Genomic DNA, 19,568 nt, shown 5'->3' on the forward strand with positions numbered 1-19,568 from the left:
CCAGATTTCCGTGCACTTGTTCAAGCCCAAGACAGACTGGATTTTTCTCACTGAACAAGTCAAATTAAATTGTTTGAAAAACAAAAATCAAAAGCACTCATTTCTTTTTGTATAAAGCTGATTCATTTCTTATCTTTAACATACTGTAAAACATCTTTTCAGTATTGGTATATTGAGCAGAATTAAGTTCAACTTATTTTTGATTCGGCCCCCCAACACAGCTCGAGTTTCTGAAGTGGCCCCTTGTAAAAAATAATTTCCCACCCCTGTACTAGAACATACCCTACTGTCAAAAGTACTAGAACATCTCCTACCGTCGAGGTACTAGAACATCTCCTACCGTCGAGGTACTAGAACATACCCTACTCTGTCAAAGGTACTTGAACATACCCTACTCTGTCAAAGGTACTTGAACATACCCTACTGTCAAAGGTACTAGAACATCTCCTACCGTCGAGGTACTAGAACATCTCCTACCGTCGAGGTACTTGAACATACCCTACCGTCGAGGTACTAGAACATACCCTACCGTCGAGGTACTAGAACATACCCTACCGTCGAGGTACTAGAACATACCCTACCGTCGAGGTACTAGAACATCTCCTACCGTCGAGGTACTAGAACATACCCTGCCGTCGAGGTACTAGAACATACCCTACCGTCGAGGTACTAGAACACATCACACTGTCGAGGTACTAAGACAGTCTCAAACTGAAGGGAGATATATCTGCAGGATTTGTACTTTTACTGCAGTAATGTGTAGTATAATGTAGTTATATGTAGTAGTATTTGTACTTTAACTGCAGTTATATGCAGTAATATGTACGTGTTTTCTCTCTGTAGTATTTGTACTTTAACAGTAGTAATATATAGTATTGATTGTGTATTCAGATCAATAACTACGTGGGTCCTGCTCGTCTGGAGGTGCAGCTGGTCTCTCACTGTGATCCTCCTCAGGTTCACGCTCACAGTCTCGTTGGGAGGAACTGCTGCACTGAGAGCGGAACGTGCAGCGTGGACATCGGACCCAATGACCTCACTGCTGCGTCAGTAACCAATCAGAACACTGAGAGTAACCAATCACAGCGCTGCATGTAAACATGTATGATCAGCTGTTTACCTGTGATCTCACCTTCAGTTTCAGTAACCTGGGGATCCTCCATGTGACCAAGAAGGGAGTCGAGGACGTCCTGAATCGCAGACTGAGGGAGGAGAGGAAGAGACAGAAGGGCCCTCACTACAACCTGACAGGTAACTCACACTACCACCTGACAGGTAACACACACTACCACCTGACAGGTAACACACCTGACAGGTAACACACACTACCACCTGACAGGTAACACACCTGACAGGTAACACACACTACCACCTGACAGGTAACTCACACTACCACCTGACAGGTAACTCACACTACCACCTGACAGGTAACACACACTACCACCTGACAGGTAACACACACTACCACCTGACAGGTAACTCACACTACCACCTGACAGGTAACTCACACTACCACCTGACAGGTAACACACACTACCACCTGACAGGTAACACACACTACCACCTGACAGGTAACTCACACTACCACCTGACAGGTAACTCACACTACCACCTGACAGGTAACTCACACTACCACCTGACAGGTAACACACACTACCACCTGACAGGTAACTCACACTACCACCTGACAGGTAACTCACACTACCACCTGACAGGTAACACACACTACCACCTGACAGGTAACACACACTACCACCTGACAGGTAACACACCTGATAGGTAACACACCTGACAGATAACACACACTATCACCTGACAGGTAACTCACCTGACAGGTAACACACACTACCACCTGACAGGTAACTCACCTGACAGGTACACAACACTACCACCTGACAGGTAACACACCTGACAGGTAACACACACTAACACCTGACAGGTAACACACACTACCACCTGACAGGTAACACACCTGACAGGTAACACACACTACCACCTGACAGGTAACACACACTATCACCTGACAGGTAACACACCTGACAGGTAACACACACTATCACCTGACAGGTAACACACCTGACAGGTAACACACACTACCACCTGACAGGTAACACACACTATCACCTGACAGGTAACACACCTGACAGGTAACACACACTATCACCTGACAGGTAACACACACTATCACCTGACAGGTAACACACCTGACAGGTAACACACACTATCACCTGACAGGTAACACACACTATCACCTGACAGGTAACACACACTATCACCTGACAGGTAACACACCTGACAGGTAACACACACTATCACCTGACAGGTAACACACACTATCACCTGACAGGTAACACACCTGATAGGTAACACACCTGACAGGTAACACACACTATCACCTGACAGGTAACACACCTGACAGGTAACACACCTGACAGGTAACACACACTATCACCTGACAGGTAACACACCTGACAGGTAACACACACTATCACCTGACAGGTAACACACACTATCACCTGACAGGTAACACACCTGACAGGTAACACACCTGAACCAAAACTCATAGGATAGTATGTGGGAAAACAAAAAAAGAGACTTAAAGGTCCCCTATCATCCTCTTCTTCATCAATATATCACAGGTCTCAGATATATCCAGAGCCTGTCTCTGATTGGCTGAAACACCAAACAGATCATTGCAGCATTACCCATAATCCCCTCTGTTTCAGCCCTGTTTCCAAAGTGCTGATTCTCTGTCTGTTACTTCAGATGAAAATAAGGAGCCCCTCCCCACGCCCCTCTGAGAGAGATTTGGTTACAAAGAACTCAATGGTGCTCTAGGAGGAGATTCAGGTGATAAGGTGGGGGGGGGGGTTACCTTGGTTGCTGATTGGCTAATGGTTACACAAGACAAAACATCGTTATGACATCAAGTGGACTAAATCTGATCAGCTCATTTTCAGACAGGTTTTTATAGAAATGGATCAAAAAGAGAGAGAATCTTTGTTCCTGAAACTTTCAGAGTCTCTTTCCACAGAGGGGACACATGTTGATGAAGAAGAGACATGAAGAAGAGGGGACACATGTTGATGAAGAAGAGAACATGAAGAAGAGGGGACACATGTTGATGAAGAAGAGACATGAAGAAGAGGGGACACATGTTGATGAAGAAGAGACATGAAGAAGAGGGGACACATGTTGATGAAGAAGAGACATGAAGAAGAGGGGACACATGTTGATGAAGAAGAGACATGAAGAAGAGGGGACACATGTTGATGAAGAAGAGACATGAAGAAGAGGGGACACATGTTGATGTAGAAGAGACATGAAGAAGAGGGGACACATGTTGATGAAGAAGAGACATGAAGAAGAGGGGACACATGTTGATGAAGAAGAGACATGAAGAAGAGGGGATACATGTTGATGTAGAAGAGACATGAAGAAGAGGGGACACATGTTGATGAAGAAGAGACATGAAGAAGAGGGGACACATGTTGATGAAGAAGAGACATGAAGAAGAGGGGACACATGTTGATGTAGAAGAGACATGAGGAAGAGGGGACACATGTTGATGTAGAAGAGACATGAAGAAGAGGGGACACATGTTGATGAAGAAGAGACATGAAGAAGAGGGGACACATGTTGATGAAGAAGAGACATGAAGAAGAGGGGACACAATGTTGATGTAGAAGAGACATGAAGAAGAGGGGACACATGTTGATGTAGAAGAGACATGAAGAAGAGGGGACACATGTTGATGTAGAAGAGACATGAAGAAGAGGGGACACATGTTGATGAAGAAGAGACATGAAGAAGAGGGGACACATGTTGATGAAGAAGAGACATGAAGAAGAGGGGACACATGTTGATGAAGAAGAGACATGAAGAAGAGGGGATACATGTTGATGTAGAAGAGACATGAAGAAGAGGGGACACATGTTGATGTAGAAGAGACATGAAGAAGAGGGGACACATGTTGATGTAGAAGAGACATGAAGAAGAGGGGACACATGTTGATGAAGAAGAGACATGAAGAAGAGGGGACACATGTTGATGTAGAAGAGACATGAAGAAGAGGGGACACATGTTGATGAAGAAGAGACATGAAGAAGAGGGGACACATGTTGATGTAGAAGAGACATGAGGAAGAGGGGACACATGTTGATGTAGAAGAGACATGAAGAAGAGGGGACACATGTTTGATGTAGAAGAGACATGAAGAAGAGGGGACACATGTTGATGAGAAGAGACATGAAGAAGAGGGGATACATGTTGATGTAGAAGAGACATGAAGAAGAGGGGACACATGTTGATGTAGAAGAGACATGAAGAAGAGGGGACACATGTTGATGAAGAAGAGACATGAAGAAGAGGGGACATATGTTGATGTAGAAGAGACATGAAGAAGAGGGGACACATGTTGATGTAGAAGAGACATGAAGAAGGGGATTTTGCATAATAGGTCCCCTTTAACTGATAAACTTCTCTTCCTCCCTCAGAGAGTGAGGAGGTGTCCCTGGTGAAGGAGGCGAAGGACTTGGGGAAGAAGATGGATCTGAACATCGTGAGGTTAAAGTTCACAGCGTTCCTTCAGGACAGTAATGGAGGTTTCACTCGAGGACTCAAACCTGTGGTTTCCAACCCGATCTACGACAGCAGTGAGTGACCCTGAACGCATCGTCTAACATTCCGACCCTGAACGCATCGTCTTACATTCAGACCCTGAACGCATCGTCTAACATTCCGACCCTGAACGCATCGTCTAACATTCAGACCCTGAACGCATCGTCTAACATTCAGACCCTGAAACGCATCGTCTAACATTCAGACCCTGAACGCATCGTCTAACATTCCGACCCTGAACGCATCGTCTGACATTCAGACCCTGAACGCATCGTCTAACATTCAGACCCTGAACGCATCGTCTAACATTCCGACCCTGAACGCATCGTCTGACATTCAGACCCTGAACGTATCGTCTAACATTCCGACCCTGAACGCATCGTCTAACATTCCGACCCTGAACGCATCGTGAACGCATCGTCTTACATTCAGACCCTGAACGCATCGTCTAACATTCCGACCCTGAACGCATCGTCTAACATTCCGACCCTGAACGCATCGTCTAACATTCCGACCCTGAACGCAATCGTCTGACATTCAGACCCTGAACGCATCGTCTGACATTCAGACCCTGAACGTATCGTCTGACATTCAGACCCTGAAACGGCATCGTCTAACATTCACTGACTCCTGAACGCATCGTCTTACATTCAGACCCTGAACGCATCGTCTGAACATTCAGACCCTGAACGCAATCGTCTAACATCAGACCCTGAACGCATCGTCTAACATCATACCCTGAACGCATATCTAACAATCAGACCCTGAACGCATCGTCTAACATTCAGACCCTGAACGCATCGTCTAACATTCAGACCCTGAACGCATCGTCTAACATTCAACCCTGAAACGCATCGTCTAACATTCAGACCCTGAACGCATCGTCTAACAATTCAGACCCTGAACGCATCGTCTAACATATCAACCCTGAACGCATCGTCTAACATTCAGACCCTGAACGCATCGCTACTTCAGACCCTGCACCTTCAACAGTAGCACTGAACGCAAAGCGTCCTAACAAACTCATCAGACCCGGAACGCAATCGTCTAACAAATTACAAGACCCTGACGCACATCGTCTAACATTCAGAACCTGAACGCATCGTCTAACATTCAGACCCTGAACGTCATCGTCTAAGCGAATCAGGACCCCTGAACGCATCGTCTAACATTCAGACACCCTGAACGCATCGTCTAACACTTCAGACCCTGAAACGCATCGTCTAACATTCAGACGCCTGAACCGCATCGGCTAACATCAGAACCCTGAAACGCATCCGTCTAACAATCAGACCCTGAACGCATCGTCTAAAAACATTCAGACCCTGAATCGCAAATTCGTCTAACAATCAGAACCCTGAACGCAATCGGTCTAACATCAGACCCGGAACGCATCGTGCTAACAATTCAGACCCTGAACGCAATCGTCTAACAATCATATGCAGGACTTTGTTTAACGAGTATTACTAATGACTCGTCTTTTTTTAAATAAAGAGAAAAAGTAATAATTTTGAGATTTTGTGGAAAAAAGTAATAATTTTGAGGAAAAAGTCAGAATTTTGAGATTTGGTTTATTGAGTTTTACTAATGACTCGTCGTTTTCCCTGCAGAGTCGCCGAACGCCTCTAACCTGAAGATCTCTCGGATGGATAAGACGTGCGGCTCGGTGCTCGGAGGAGACGAGATCTTCCTGCTCTGCGACAAAGTGCAGAAAGGTGACAAAGACTAAATACACATATAAACACCTTAAGAACAGCTGATCAGCAAACAGGTACCACAGCACCTCACCTGGTCCAACAGGTGTGAGTTCATTTCTCCAGACTGTGGTTTTTCTTGTGTTTTAATAATTATAAAGTTAGACAAATAAATAGCTGTGTGTAACCGGGGAAATGTCCCATCATGCATCTGTGCTGCAGACGACATCGAGATCCGATTTTACGAAGAGGACGACGAAGGAGGCTGGGAGGCGTTCGGGGACTTCTCACCTACTGATGTGCACAAACAGGTACACACACACACACACACACACACACACACACACACACACACACACACACACACACACACACACACACACACACACACACACACACACACACACACACACACACACACACACACACACACACACACAATCTGAGAATGTGGACTTAAAACCAACGTATTGATAAAGTGTAATTTTTAGGGCTGTCAGTCGATTAAAATAGTTAATCGCGATTAATCGCAAATTAATTGCACATTTTCTATCTGTTCTAAATGTACCTTGGAGGGATATTTTTCAAGTTTTGAATACTCTTATCAACATATGAGTGGACAAATATGCTTTATGCAAATGTTTGTTTATTATCATTTGAACAATGACAAATATTCTCATGAATATTAAACACAACAACCTGGAACCTCTCTCATACAATAATACAATACAAAGTGTGTGTGTGTGTGTGTGTGTGTGTGTGTGTGTGTGTGTGTGTGTGTGTGTGTGTGTGTGTGTGTGTGTGTGGTGTGTGTGTGTGTGTGTGTGTGTGTGTGTGTGTGTGTGTGTGTGTGTGTGTGTGTGTGTGTGTGTGTGTGTGTGACCCCGAGGTGACTGTCATTACTGAGTGAAGTCCAATAGTCTCCGGTGAGCGCAACTGTGGAAGTCTTTCTTAAATCCTCCGCAAACTGTAGCCACCCATTTAGCGATCTTTGTTGAAAGCTTGCTGCTCGTAGACGTGTCCAGGCGTCTCCCCCGCACACTTTCAAGTGTGCTCTGCTGCAAGCGGGAGGCAGGAGCGGGGCTGTCGGCATCAGCAGTGTGCTTAGATTGTATAGATGGTATTTTAAACTCGATGCGCTCTGAAACTACGGGGCGGCCGAGGACAAAAAATGCACATGCGTTAATCACGTTAAAGTAATTAGTGGCGTTAATTTTGTTTTGCGTTAACGCATTATTAACGCGTTAACTTGACAGCCCTAGTGATTTTCCATATGATGTGAAATGTCAAACTGTTACCGCATGATTAACATACCATGGGTAAAAAACACCAGAACAGACGTCACTGTGTTTTCCCGATGCCACTAAACGCATCGCTCCCCTCTCCTCAGTACGCCATCGTGTTCAAGACGCCGGCCTATCACAGCGCAGAGATCGAGCGTCCCGTCACCGTCTTCCTGCAGCTGAAGAGGAAGAAGGCGGGCGACAGCAGCGACCCCAAACAGTTCACCTACATCCCCCAGGTCCAAGGTGAGAGACCTTATGTTTAACCACCTTATGAAGCCCCGCCCCCAAACAGTTCACCTACATCCCCCAGGTCCAAGGTGAGAGACCTTATGTTTAACCACCTTATGAAGCCCCCCCCCCCAAACAGTTCACCTACATCCCCCAGGTCCAAGGTGAGAGACCTTATGTTTAACCACCTTATGAAGCCCCGCCCCCAAACAGTTCACCTACATCCCCCAGGTCCAAGGTGAGAGACCTTATGTTTAACCACCTTATGAAGCCCCGCCCCCAAACAGTTCACCTACATCCCCCAGGTCCAAGGTGAGAGACCTTATGTTTAACCACCTTATGAAGCCCCGCCCCCAAACAGTTCACCTACATCCCCCAGATCCAAGGTGAGACCTTATGTTTAACCACCTTATGAAGCCCCGCCCCCAAACAGTTCACCTACATCCCCCAGGTCCAAGGTGAGAGACCTTATGTTTAACCACCTTATGAAGCCCCGCCCCCAAACAGTTCACCTACATCCCCCAGGTCCAAGGTGAGAGACCTTATGTTTAACCACCTTATGAAGCCCCGCCCCCAAACAGTTCACCTACATCCCCCAGGTCCAAGGTGAGAGACCTTATGTTTAACCACCTTATGAAGCCCCGCCCCCAAACAGTTCACCTACATCCCCCAGATCCAAGGTGAGACCTTATGTTTAACCACCTTATGAAGCCCCGCCCCCAAACAGTTCACCTACATCCCCCAGGTCCAAGGTGAGAGACCTTATGTTTAACCACCTTATGAAGCCCCGCCCCCAAACAGTTCACCTACATCCCCCAGGTCCAAGGTGAGAGACCTTATGTTTAACCACCTTATGAAGCCCCGCCCCCAAACAGTTCACCTACATCCCCCAGGTCCAAGGTGAGAGACCTTATGTTTAACCACCTTATGAAGCCCCGCCCCCAAACAGTTCACCTACATCCCCCAGGTCCAAGGTGAGAGACCTTATGTTTAACCACCATATGAAGCCCCGCCCCCAAACAGTTCACCTACATCCCCCAGATCCAAGGTGAGACCTTATGTTTAACCACCTTATGAAGCCCCGCCCCCAAACAGTTCACCTACATCCCCCAGGTCCAAGGTGAGAGACCTTATGTTTAACCACCTTATGAAGCCCCGCCCCCAAACAGTTCACCTACATCCCCCAGGTCCAAGGTGAGAGACCTTATGTTTAACCACCTTATGAAGCCCCACCCCCAAACAGTTCACCTACATCCCCCAGGTCCAAGGTGAGAGACCTTATGTTTAACCACCTTATGAAGCCCCGCCCCCAAACAGTTCACCTACATCCCCCAGGTCCAAGGTGAGAAACACACCGTATGTTTATTTTGGAAAAAAGTCGAAATGTTTTGATTTTTGGAAAAGAGTCAGAATTATGAGATTTCAGGAAAAAGTAAGAATTTTAAGAAAAAAGTCAGAATGCTGAGAAATTGGAGATTTTGAAAAAAAGTCAGTTTTTTGATTTTCAGAAAAGGTCAGAATTTTGAGTTTTTCTAAATAAATGCAGGATGACAATAAAATCTGATGAGGACATGTTGTATAACTCTGTAGAGTCTTGTGATGAAGATGCTCTGCTATGAGGAGCTACGAGAAGAACCAGCACGTATTTTCAATGTTGGTTTCTCACTTGAATTAGTGTTTTTACTCAATAACAGTTCCTTAAAAACGGTTTATCTGGTAAGAAAGGCTGATAAAGCTGGAGCACAGCAACTACGCTCTAACCAGAAGCACCAACAATGTGAAGCGCCGTAGAGAAGCAGGATGTGAACATGGAGGTGAACATGGAGGTGAACATGGAGGTGAACATGGAGGGCCGGTGAATCCCCGTACAGAAGCACAGCAACATGTTGTCGGGGTTTCCCTCAGAGCAGTTTCAGTATCCCTCTCACTCATCACCCTCTCACTCATCAGGCACAGACTCATCACCCTCTCACTCATCAGGCACAGACTCAAAAACCACAAAGAGGACGTTTTCTTTGAAAACTCTTTTCATGTCTTCCCGCTTTTACTTCAATTCACTTTTGAAATGTCAACTCTTTCAGACAAAGAGGAGGTGCTGAGGAAGAAGCAGAAGCCGCTGCCTCACTACGAGCCCTGGAGAGGAGGAGCAGGAGGGGGGTTCGGAGGAGGAGCTGCAGGAGGAGGAGGAGCAGGAGGTGGGTTCGGAGGAGGAGGAATAACTCCAGTGACACCATTTGGAAATGGAGCATATCAAATGTCCCAATATGTTTGACCCCTGAATAGTGGCATTGCAGGGAAGGCCGAGTATCAGCGCCCACGTATCTATACAACTAATAATAAACACTCTTCACATCACACACTCAAACCATATCGGAAATGTATTACACAATATTTGGTCTCGTATCGTTTTGACATATTGGGATCGTGCTTTAGCTTCTTAGCATCTTATTTTAGCTTTAGCATCAGACTTGAACTTTTAAGCATTGCACTTTAGCTTCTTAGCACTTTAGCTTCTTAGCACTTTAGCTTCGTAGCACTTTAGCTTCTTAGCATTGCACTTTAGCTTCTTAGCATTGTACTTTAGCTTCTTAGCATTCCACTTTAGCTTCTTAGCATTGTACTTTAGCTTCTTAGCATTGTACTTTAGCTTCTTAGCATTGTACTTTAGCTTCTTAGCATTCCACTTTAGCTTCTTAGCATTGTACTTTAGCTTCTTAGCATTCCACTTTAGCTTCTTAGCATTCCACTTTAGCTTCTTAGCATTGTACTTTAGCTTCTTAGCATTGTACTTTAGCTTCTTAGCATTGTACTTTAGCTTCTTAGCATTGTACTTTAGCTTCTTAGCATTGTACTTTAGCTTCTTAGCATTGTACTTTAGCTTCTTAGCATTCCACTTTAGCTTCTTAGCATTGTACTTTAGCTTCTTAGCATTGTACTTTAGCTTTTTAGCATTCCACTTTAGCTTCTTAGCATTGTACTTTAGCTTCTTAGCATTACACTTTAGCTTCTTAGCATTGTACTTTAGCTTCTTAGCACTTAACTGCTTAGCATCGTACTTTCAGATGTTCTGGAACGTTCCTCCTGCATTTCCTTCGTCCAGCTAACTATGGCTAACTGGCTAACGTGGAATTTGATTCTTTCTGCAGGATTTCAGTTCAACCAGCAGATGAACGGAGGAGGAGGAGGAGGAGTCTTCTTCACCGGAGGATTCTCTGGCTTCAGCGGAGGGGGAGGGGCTCAGATGTCAAGCTCCGCCCCTCAGACCGAGGGACAGACAGGAGGACAGACAGGAGGACAGACAGGAGGACAGACAGGAGGACAGACAGGAGGACAGACAGGCTCCCCTCTGCAGCAGCAGCTGTTTCAGCTCAGTAAGAAACAAAACTTGATCTGATTCCTTGCAAATATATATATATTTGTTGGGACGATACTGAACGTCCTCTTCCAACATGAGAGTAACATGATAACAAAGGTATCCCAACTGTAGCTGTGAACATGACAGGATGTGTGATTACCTAGAAGAGCATCAGGACTGTTTCAGGCATATAATAGCTATGTGATTAACATGATGATTCAGCCTCTATGGAGATAGTGTTTCCCCTACCATTGTCTTGGAGGGGCGCTGCGCCCCGCCAACGGAGCCCCGCGCACTTATGTTGCGCGCTAAAATTGAAGGTGTTTAAAAAAATATATATATATAATCTTTTTTTTAATTTTTTACCAAATTTCAACTAAACTATATCTACTGTCACTTTTCACATTGAACATGTGCTCTTTTATTAAATAAACTAAACGCTTTCATTTTAAATTGTGAGTTTAGTGTTTTTGACCCAAAGAAACACTGAAGCATTAATCAATAACAATAATCCACAGCTCCTCTCTCTGCTCCAGAGGATCTTTTTTAAATATATCCCAATACCCCCCCCTCGCTCAGGCAGCACCCCCCCAAAGCAGTAAACCTAGGGGAAACACTGCCAAGCATGCTCATTTCTGACGTGGAGCTAATCTGAAGTAAACATTGAATACTGCTTTCTATTCCTCCATCTTGTGACTGTGTAACTCCCTCTCTTGGATATCAGCATGTGAAGGACACTGTTCAGGAACTAGTTGATGCTCTGTATGTGATGACTACTTCCATTCTGGAGAGGATCACAGATACATGGATCCTGAGATTGAAGCTCAAGCCGGGGACCAGGGAGAGTTTTCTAACTGTACTTAACGAGCTGGTTGTGTTTTGTCTCCAGCCGCCGCACTCCGCTCCCGAGCGTCTCTCAGCGCCCGGCAGACGGCGGCCGCCCTGCTTCAGTACTGCAGCTCTGGGGACGCCCGGGTCCTTCTGGCCATCCAGAGACACCTCTGTGGGGTCCAGGACGGCAACGGAGACACGTGAGCTCATTTGGTTTATTTGGTTAATTCGTCTAAGAAACAGGAGATGACAACCACAAGGATCAACTTTCCTAATGCTTATGTTTAGTTTCTAATAACTTGAAAATGAATTATGTTTAGGATAAACAATAAACAAAGTCGTGCCACATGATCTTTATTTTAGGGCCATGACCAATTTGTCAAATCTTTATATGTCATTGCATCTTTGACCGTAAATATTGTTAGTTTTCTGTTTTTAAACTGGATTTGACTTTTCCCACAGTCCTTTGCACCTGGCCATCATCCATCAGCAGACCAGTGTGATCCAGCAGCTGATCCACACCCTGCTGAGCAGCCAGCAGCAAAACGTCCTGAACACCGCTAACCACCTCCAACAGGTAGCTAACCCTTAGCTAACACCGCTAACCACCTCCAACAGGTAGCTAACACTTAGCTAACACCGCTAACCACCTCCAACAGGTAGCTAACACTTAGCTAACACCGCTAACCACCTTCAACAGGTAGCTAACACTTAGCTAACACCGCTAACCACCTCCAACAGGTAGCTAACACTTAGCTAACACCGCTAAACCACCTCCAACAGGTAGCTAACACTTAGCTAACACCGCGAACCACCTCCAACAGGTAGCTAACACGTAGCTAACACCGCTAACCACCTCCAACAGGTAGCTAACACTTAGCTAACACCGCTACACCACCTCCAACAGGTAGCTAACACTTAGCTAACACCGCTAACCACCTCCAACAGGTAGCTAACACTTAGCTAACACCGCTAACCACCTCCAACAGGTAGCTAACACTTAGCTAACACCGCTAACCACCTCCAACAGGTAGCTAACACTTAGCTAACACCGCGAACCACCTCCAACAGGTAGCTAACACTTAGCTAACACCGCTAACCACCTCCAACAGGTAGCTAACCCTTAGCTAACACCGCTAACCACCTTCAACAGGTAGCTAACACCGCCAACCACCTCCAACAGGTAGCTAACCCTTAGCTAACACCGCCAACCACCTCCAACAGGTAGCTCACCCTTAGCTAACACCGCCAACCACCTCCAACAGGTAGCTAACACTTAGCTAACACCGCCAACCACCTCCAACAGGTAGCTAACACTTAGCTAACACCGCTAACCACCTCCAACAGGTAGCTAACCCTTAGCTAACACCGCTAACCACCTCCAACAGGTAGCTAACACTTAGCTAACACCGCTAACCACCTCCAACAGGTAGCTAACACTTAGCTAACGTATCTCAACACCGCTACCACCTCCAACAGGTAGCTAACGCTTAGCTTAAGTATCTCAACTCCGCTAACCACCTCTAACAGGTAGCTAACCTAAGCTAACACTTAGCTAACGTTTCTCAACACCGCCAACCACCTCCAACAGGTAGCTAACCTAAGCTAACACTTAGCTAACGTTTCTCAACACCGCCAACCACCTCCAACAGGTAGCTAATGTAACTTAAAACTGCTAATCACCTCCATCAGGTAGCTTATAAAACCTGTTTCTATTTCTTCACACTACATTTTAAATTTAAATTTTTCAATTTGGGATCAATAAAGTGTATCTTATCCTCTGTTACCCTCAGACTCCGCTGCACCTGGCGGTGATTCACGCGGCAGGTGAAGGTGTTGGAGGCTCTCCTGCGGGGCGGGGGCTGACCCCCTCCCGATTGGACGGAGAGGGTCGCAGCCCGCTCCACCTGGCGGCGCTGAACGGAGACTCTGCCTCGCTGCGCCCCCTGCTGGCTCACCTTGGGGAACACAACGCTCACCTGGTCAACGCACATGACTACCACGGTGAGATAAACACCACCTGGACAGGAAATATATTATATATGATAAATTACCTGTAATGGGAAACACCACCTAAGATAAGAAAAGTTAAGATAAGACTTTATTTATCCCAAAGGAAATTGTTGTGCCAGAGTTACAAAAATACAATAAACACAGCAGCATGATAATAAACTGTACACTAACAGTCATAAAAAGAGCAATTAAATATCTACAGGAAACACAGACGAGCAGTGTTTAGTAGTGCAACAAAACGTAGTGGCAGATACGTAACTGCACGTTATTATCGAACATTATTAATAATAATAGTATTGCACAGGAGAACCCCACCTGTACAGGACATATATTTGTCTTAATGTACATTATTTAATTTCATATTCTGTTCTTGTACATATCATATTCTATTTACATGTATATAGACTTCTTGCATTATTTTGTATTTTATGATATGTTGCATTGTTGGAGGAGCTCAGGTCAGAAGAATTTCATTTCCATTTCTACACTGTAGCTGCTGAGCATCTGATGATAAAACCATTGAATCTTGAATCTGTTATATCTGCTCCTCAGGTATGCAGCCGCTGCACCTGGCCGTCAGGAGGGACGGGGAGCGATGTCTGCGCCTCCTCGTTGGGGGCGGAGCCAAGATCAACGCTCCGGAGCTGAAGAGCGGGCACACAGCTCTGCACCTATCAGTGAAGAGGAACCTGTTCAGAGGAGCCTGCACCCTCATCACTGAGGTACACACACACACACACACACACACACACACACACACACACACACACACACACACACACACACACACACACACACACACACACACACACACACACACACACACACACACACACACACACACACACACACACACACACACACACACACACACACACACACACACACACACACACACACACACACACACACACACACACAAGCTTTTATTGTGAAATCTACCCCTGCTGATTTTCAGAAAGGAAATAAGAGCTTTTGTTGAAAAAATGTAACCTGCATATGTTCTAACCTGTGTGTGTGCGTGTGTGTGTGTGCGTGTGTGTGTGTGTGTGTGTGTGTGTGTGTGTGTGTGTGTGTGTGTGTGTGTGTGTGTGTGTGTGTGTGTGTGTGTGTGTGTGTGTGTGTGTGTGTTGTGTGTGTGTGTGTGTGCGCATGTGTGCAGCTGAAGGCGGATGTGAACGCTGTGACGTTTGGAGGGAACTCTGCTCTGCACCTGGCAGCGAGTCTGGGCTCCCCGACGCTCGTCTCCATGCTCATCGCTGCAGGTAACACACACCTGCATCAATGATAATAAAGCAGATCATAGTGGAGGTTAGCTACCTGTTGGAGGTAATAAGCGGCAGAGGTGTGGACTCGAGTCACATGACTAGGACTCGAGTCACATGACTTGGACTCGAGTCCGACTCGAGTCACCAATTTGATGACTTTGGACTCGACTTGACAAAATCACAAAACACTTGCGACTCGACTTGGACTTGAACACTAATGACTCGGGACTTGACTTGGACTTGAGCCTTCTGACTTGAGGTGACTTGATCATTTAATTCAGGGGTCTCCAACACGCCGATCGCGAGATGCCGTTAGAAGAGCAGACTCCCGTCGGGGAAAGCAGAATCTTCAGCCGCTGCAACTCTTGCTGTGAATCCTTGCAGGCAGGGGCGGGACTTTATTTTGCTGAGCCACCATGCGGCCAATCATATGCGAGGACACACTAGGATCATACCATTATGTGAAAGAAGGGTGGGGGGCAGACGCTCCCAAAGACAGCAGGTGTAGTGGTACAGGCCAGCTACACAGAGCGACTGGGAGACGGATTTAAATGCAAGCGCGTCGGAAAAAGTCAAGAAATTTGCGAAAACCGAAAAAAGAAGCAGCTTCTGGCTGCATTTCAATGATATTGGAGAAAGCAAAGCTGAGTGCAGGATTTGTAAAATGAAAATAACCTTCAGAGCAGGGTTTTTGTTTTGGTAACCACTCAGGATTTATTGCCAGAGGTGGGAGAAGTTCAGATCTTGTACTTGAATAACAGTACCAGAGTGTAGGAATACTCGGTTACAATAAAAAGTCCTGCATTCAAAATGTTACTCAAGTAAAAGTAGAAAAGTATTATCATCAAAATATAGTTAAAGTACCACCTGCAGAGGGATCTAGATTCAGGTGTTCTTTCCCCCATAGAGACGCCTCGCTGCACATTATCCCTTGCATAAAGATAGGTTGTGGGTCCCTTATAACATGCTGTACAGTGGAAATAAACATTCTGGTCACCTCAACATCAGGGATCTTATACATTAAACTCCTTCTGAATCAAACCGTCACGATAGCCTTACCTTACTGATCCTTCTTACAATAGAAAAAAACACGTTACTTTACCAGCAGAGAGAAAATGGATTATTAAATGATTAATGTGACTAATAAAGAGCAGTTTGATTATTAAGTATGATTCTGTTGATCAATGTCATTACATTTGGTGAAAAGCACATAATGACTTGTTTAAGACTCGTTTTGTCAAAGTTTAGGACTTGGACTTGACTTGAACTTTCCCATCCTGACTTGAGACTTGACATGGACTTGAGCGCAAAGACTTGAGACTTGACTCGGACTTGCAAAACAATGACTTTGTCCCACCTCTGGTAAGCGGTGTTAAGATACTTTAGCTAAGTGTTAGCTACCTGTTGGAGGTGGTTGGCGGTGTTGAGATACGTAAGCTAAGTGTTAGCTTAGGTTAGCTACCTGTTGGAGGTGGTTGGCGGTGTTGAGATACGTAAGCTAAGTGTTAGCTACCTGTTGGAGGTGGTTGGCGGTGTTGAGATACGTGTTAGCTACCTGTTAGAGGTGGTTGGCGGTGTTGAGATATGTTAGCTAAGTGTTATCTACCTGTTAGAGATGGTTGGCGGTGTTGAGATATGTTAGCTAAGTGTTAGCTACCTGTTAGAGGTGGTTGGTGGTGTTAAGATACGTTAGCTAAGTGTTAGGTAAGTGTTAGCCATCTGTTGGAGGTGGTTAGTGGTGTTAAGATACGTTAGCTAAGTGTTAGCCATCTGTTGGAGTTGGTTAGCGGTGTTAAGATACGTTAGCTAAGTGTTAGCCATCTGTTGGAGTTGGTTAGCGGTGTTAAGATACGTTAGCTAAGTGTTAGCCATCTGTTGGAGTTGGTTAGCGGTGTTAAGATACGTTAGCTAAGTGTTAGCTTAGGTTAGCTACCTGTAATAATGTACCATTCAGGTACATTATTATTTAGTAAACATTTATATAATATAGTAAATGAGGCTGTTTTTCAGGCGCTGATAAAAACATAGAGAACGACGAGCCGCTCTTCTTCAGCTCCTCTTCAGACGAGGAAGACGAGGAACCAATCAGAGAGCGGGAGGCTGCCTCACAGCCAATCAGAGAGCAGGAGGTCGCCTCACAACCAATCATCAACCCCCGTAAGAGGCCTGCGCCGGGACACACCCCTCTGGACCTGGCCCGCTGCCAGAAGGTAGTTATTACCTTTTCAAAATAAAAGCACAGGCTGGAATTACACAGTGGACAAAGAACATAAAACTCACCTTGTCCCTCCTCACCTGTCTCCCCCCCCCCCTCTCCCCCAGGTGAGGAGTCTGCTGGTCTCAGATCAGAGGTCCAGTAAGTCCAGTAAGAAGATGAAGTCGAGCAGCGTCTCTGATGCGGGGGTCCCAGCGGGGGGTCTGGACGAGGAGACACTGTCCCACCTGGTGGAGCTGCTGAGTGTGGGGGGGGGGGACAGGTGAGACAGGTGGAGGTGACGCCCCCTGGAGGAAACTGGCAGAAAGACTGGGGATGATGACGCTGACCCCCCTTTACCTGGAGAGCTCCTCCCCCTGCCAACAGCTGCTGAGGCACTACCAGGTAACACACACACACGTAACACAGGAAGTACAAGCTTTTATTGTGAAATCTACCCCTGCTGATTTTCAGAAAGGAAATAAGAGCTTTTGTTGAAAAAATGTAACCTGCATATGTTCTAACCTGTGTGTGTGTGTGTGTGTGTGTGTGTGTGTGTGTGTGTGTGTGTGTGTGTGTGTGTGTGTGTGTGTGTGTGTGTGTGTGTGTGTGTAGCTGGGGGGAGGTGCGCTCTCTGCTCTGGTTGAAGCTCTTCAGTCTCTCGGTCTGACAGAAGGAGTTCGACTGCTGAGAGACAAGCAGCTGCAGGAGGACAAACACAACACAGGTACACACACACACAGGCGCACACACACACACACACACACACACACACACACACACACACACACACACACACACACACACACACACACACACACACACACACACACACACACACACCTCACCTGTTTTTTTTTCCGTCCAATCAGACGCCACAGTTGACAGCGGCTTCGGCAGCCAGCCAATGGATGAAGAGGAGGAGCCGCCTGTGGCCAATCAGTGACGAGCAGGAGGTAAAATCCTGTTTCAAGCAGTTTCGGTACCAGGACTCTTCAGGAACCAGAACTCTTCAAGAACTGGACTCTTCAAGAACCAGAACTCTTTACGAACCAGAACTCTTCAAGAACTGGACTCTTTAGGAACCAGGACTCTTTAGGAACCATGACTCTTCAAGAACTGAACTCTTTAGGAACCAGAACTCTTTAGGAACCAGGACTCTTCAAGAACTGGACTCTTCAAGAACCAGGACTCTTTAGGAACCAGAACTCTTTAGGAACCAGGTGTCTTTAGGAACCAGGACTCTTCAAGAACTGAACTCTTTAGGAACCAGGACTCTTCAAGAACTGGACTCTTCAAGAACCAGGACTCTTTCGGAACCAGAACTCTTTAGGAACCAGGACTCTTTGGAACCAGAACTCTTCAAGAACCAGGACTCTTCAGGTCTTTCAGATTTGAAGACGTGGTTTCTGTCCTCTCCAGGACCTGGACTCGGACCCAAAGATTGTAACTCCTGTGACGTCAGAAGTTTTAGCGTTTTACCCCAAAAAACCCACCTTTTTAACATTTAAAAAAGGAGTTTCAGTTTGAGTTTTTAAAGATACAGAACACATTTGAACATGAACACACATGAACTATAACTCAGTGTTTACAAAGCTTGCATCTTCAGTTCCTAGGAAAGTAGTGAGATTTCCAGTTTTTGTGTTGGTTCATGAATGCAGCACGGTCTTCATTGGTGCGGAACACGGTTCGTTAGAAAGTCTCTAAAAGTGTGAAAATATTATAAAAGTAAAATTGTAATTAAAAAGTCAACATTTTGGGCTTTTATTGTGAAAATGACTAGGGCTGTACCCGAATATCCGAATAATCATTCGTTGGAGTACTATTCGGGTTTCAATTTCGTTATTCGGATATTCGTTTTGTTTGTTTTTTCTTCAAATTGAATTTATTGAAATCTCCAATATCAACGTAAGAGCTTGTGCCTCTTCGGGGGGTGCTAACACTTAACCATAAACGTTATCGTTTACTTTCTCCGTCTTTATATGTAGATATTACTTTTCTCCGTTAATCTCCGTCACGTTGTTTCCATAGCAACAACAACTTCCTGTCAACTGCGCTAACTCTCCTTCAAAATAAAAG

At 45.6% G+C, this 19,568-nt stretch overlaps 1 protein-coding gene across 1 annotated transcript in view; it reads left to right on the top strand.

The window, feature by feature from the left end:
- Positions 1-19,246, top strand: part of nfkb2 (nuclear factor of kappa light polypeptide gene enhancer in B-cells 2 (p49/p100)) — a 28,440-nt gene extending 9,194 nt beyond the window's left edge. The window contains 20 exon segments of the mRNA XM_034145599.1: positions 892-1,046; positions 1,139-1,251; positions 4,497-4,655; positions 6,231-6,335; positions 6,537-6,625; positions 7,705-7,843; positions 9,910-10,023; positions 10,975-11,199; positions 12,073-12,214; positions 12,477-12,591; positions 13,808-13,831; positions 13,833-13,877; positions 13,880-14,018; positions 14,580-14,749; positions 15,190-15,292; positions 17,306-17,505; positions 17,618-17,753; positions 17,788-17,894; positions 18,105-18,216; positions 18,362-19,246. Of these exon segments, the coding sequence (XP_034001490.1) occupies positions 892-1,046; positions 1,139-1,251; positions 4,497-4,655; positions 6,231-6,335; positions 6,537-6,625; positions 7,705-7,843; positions 9,910-10,023; positions 10,975-11,199; positions 12,073-12,214; positions 12,477-12,591; positions 13,808-13,831; positions 13,833-13,877; positions 13,880-14,018; positions 14,580-14,749; positions 15,190-15,292; positions 17,306-17,505; positions 17,618-17,753; positions 17,788-17,894; positions 18,105-18,216; positions 18,362-18,435 (2,466 nt within the window). The 3' untranslated portion in view covers positions 18,436-19,246.
- The last annotated feature ends 322 nt before the right edge of the window (positions 19,247-19,568 follow it).

The sequence above is a fragment of the Trematomus bernacchii genome, unplaced genomic scaffold, assembly GCF_902827165.1.
Source record: "Trematomus bernacchii unplaced genomic scaffold, fTreBer1.1, whole genome shotgun sequence".
NCBI lineage: Eukaryota > Metazoa > Chordata > Actinopteri > Perciformes > Nototheniidae > Trematomus > Trematomus bernacchii.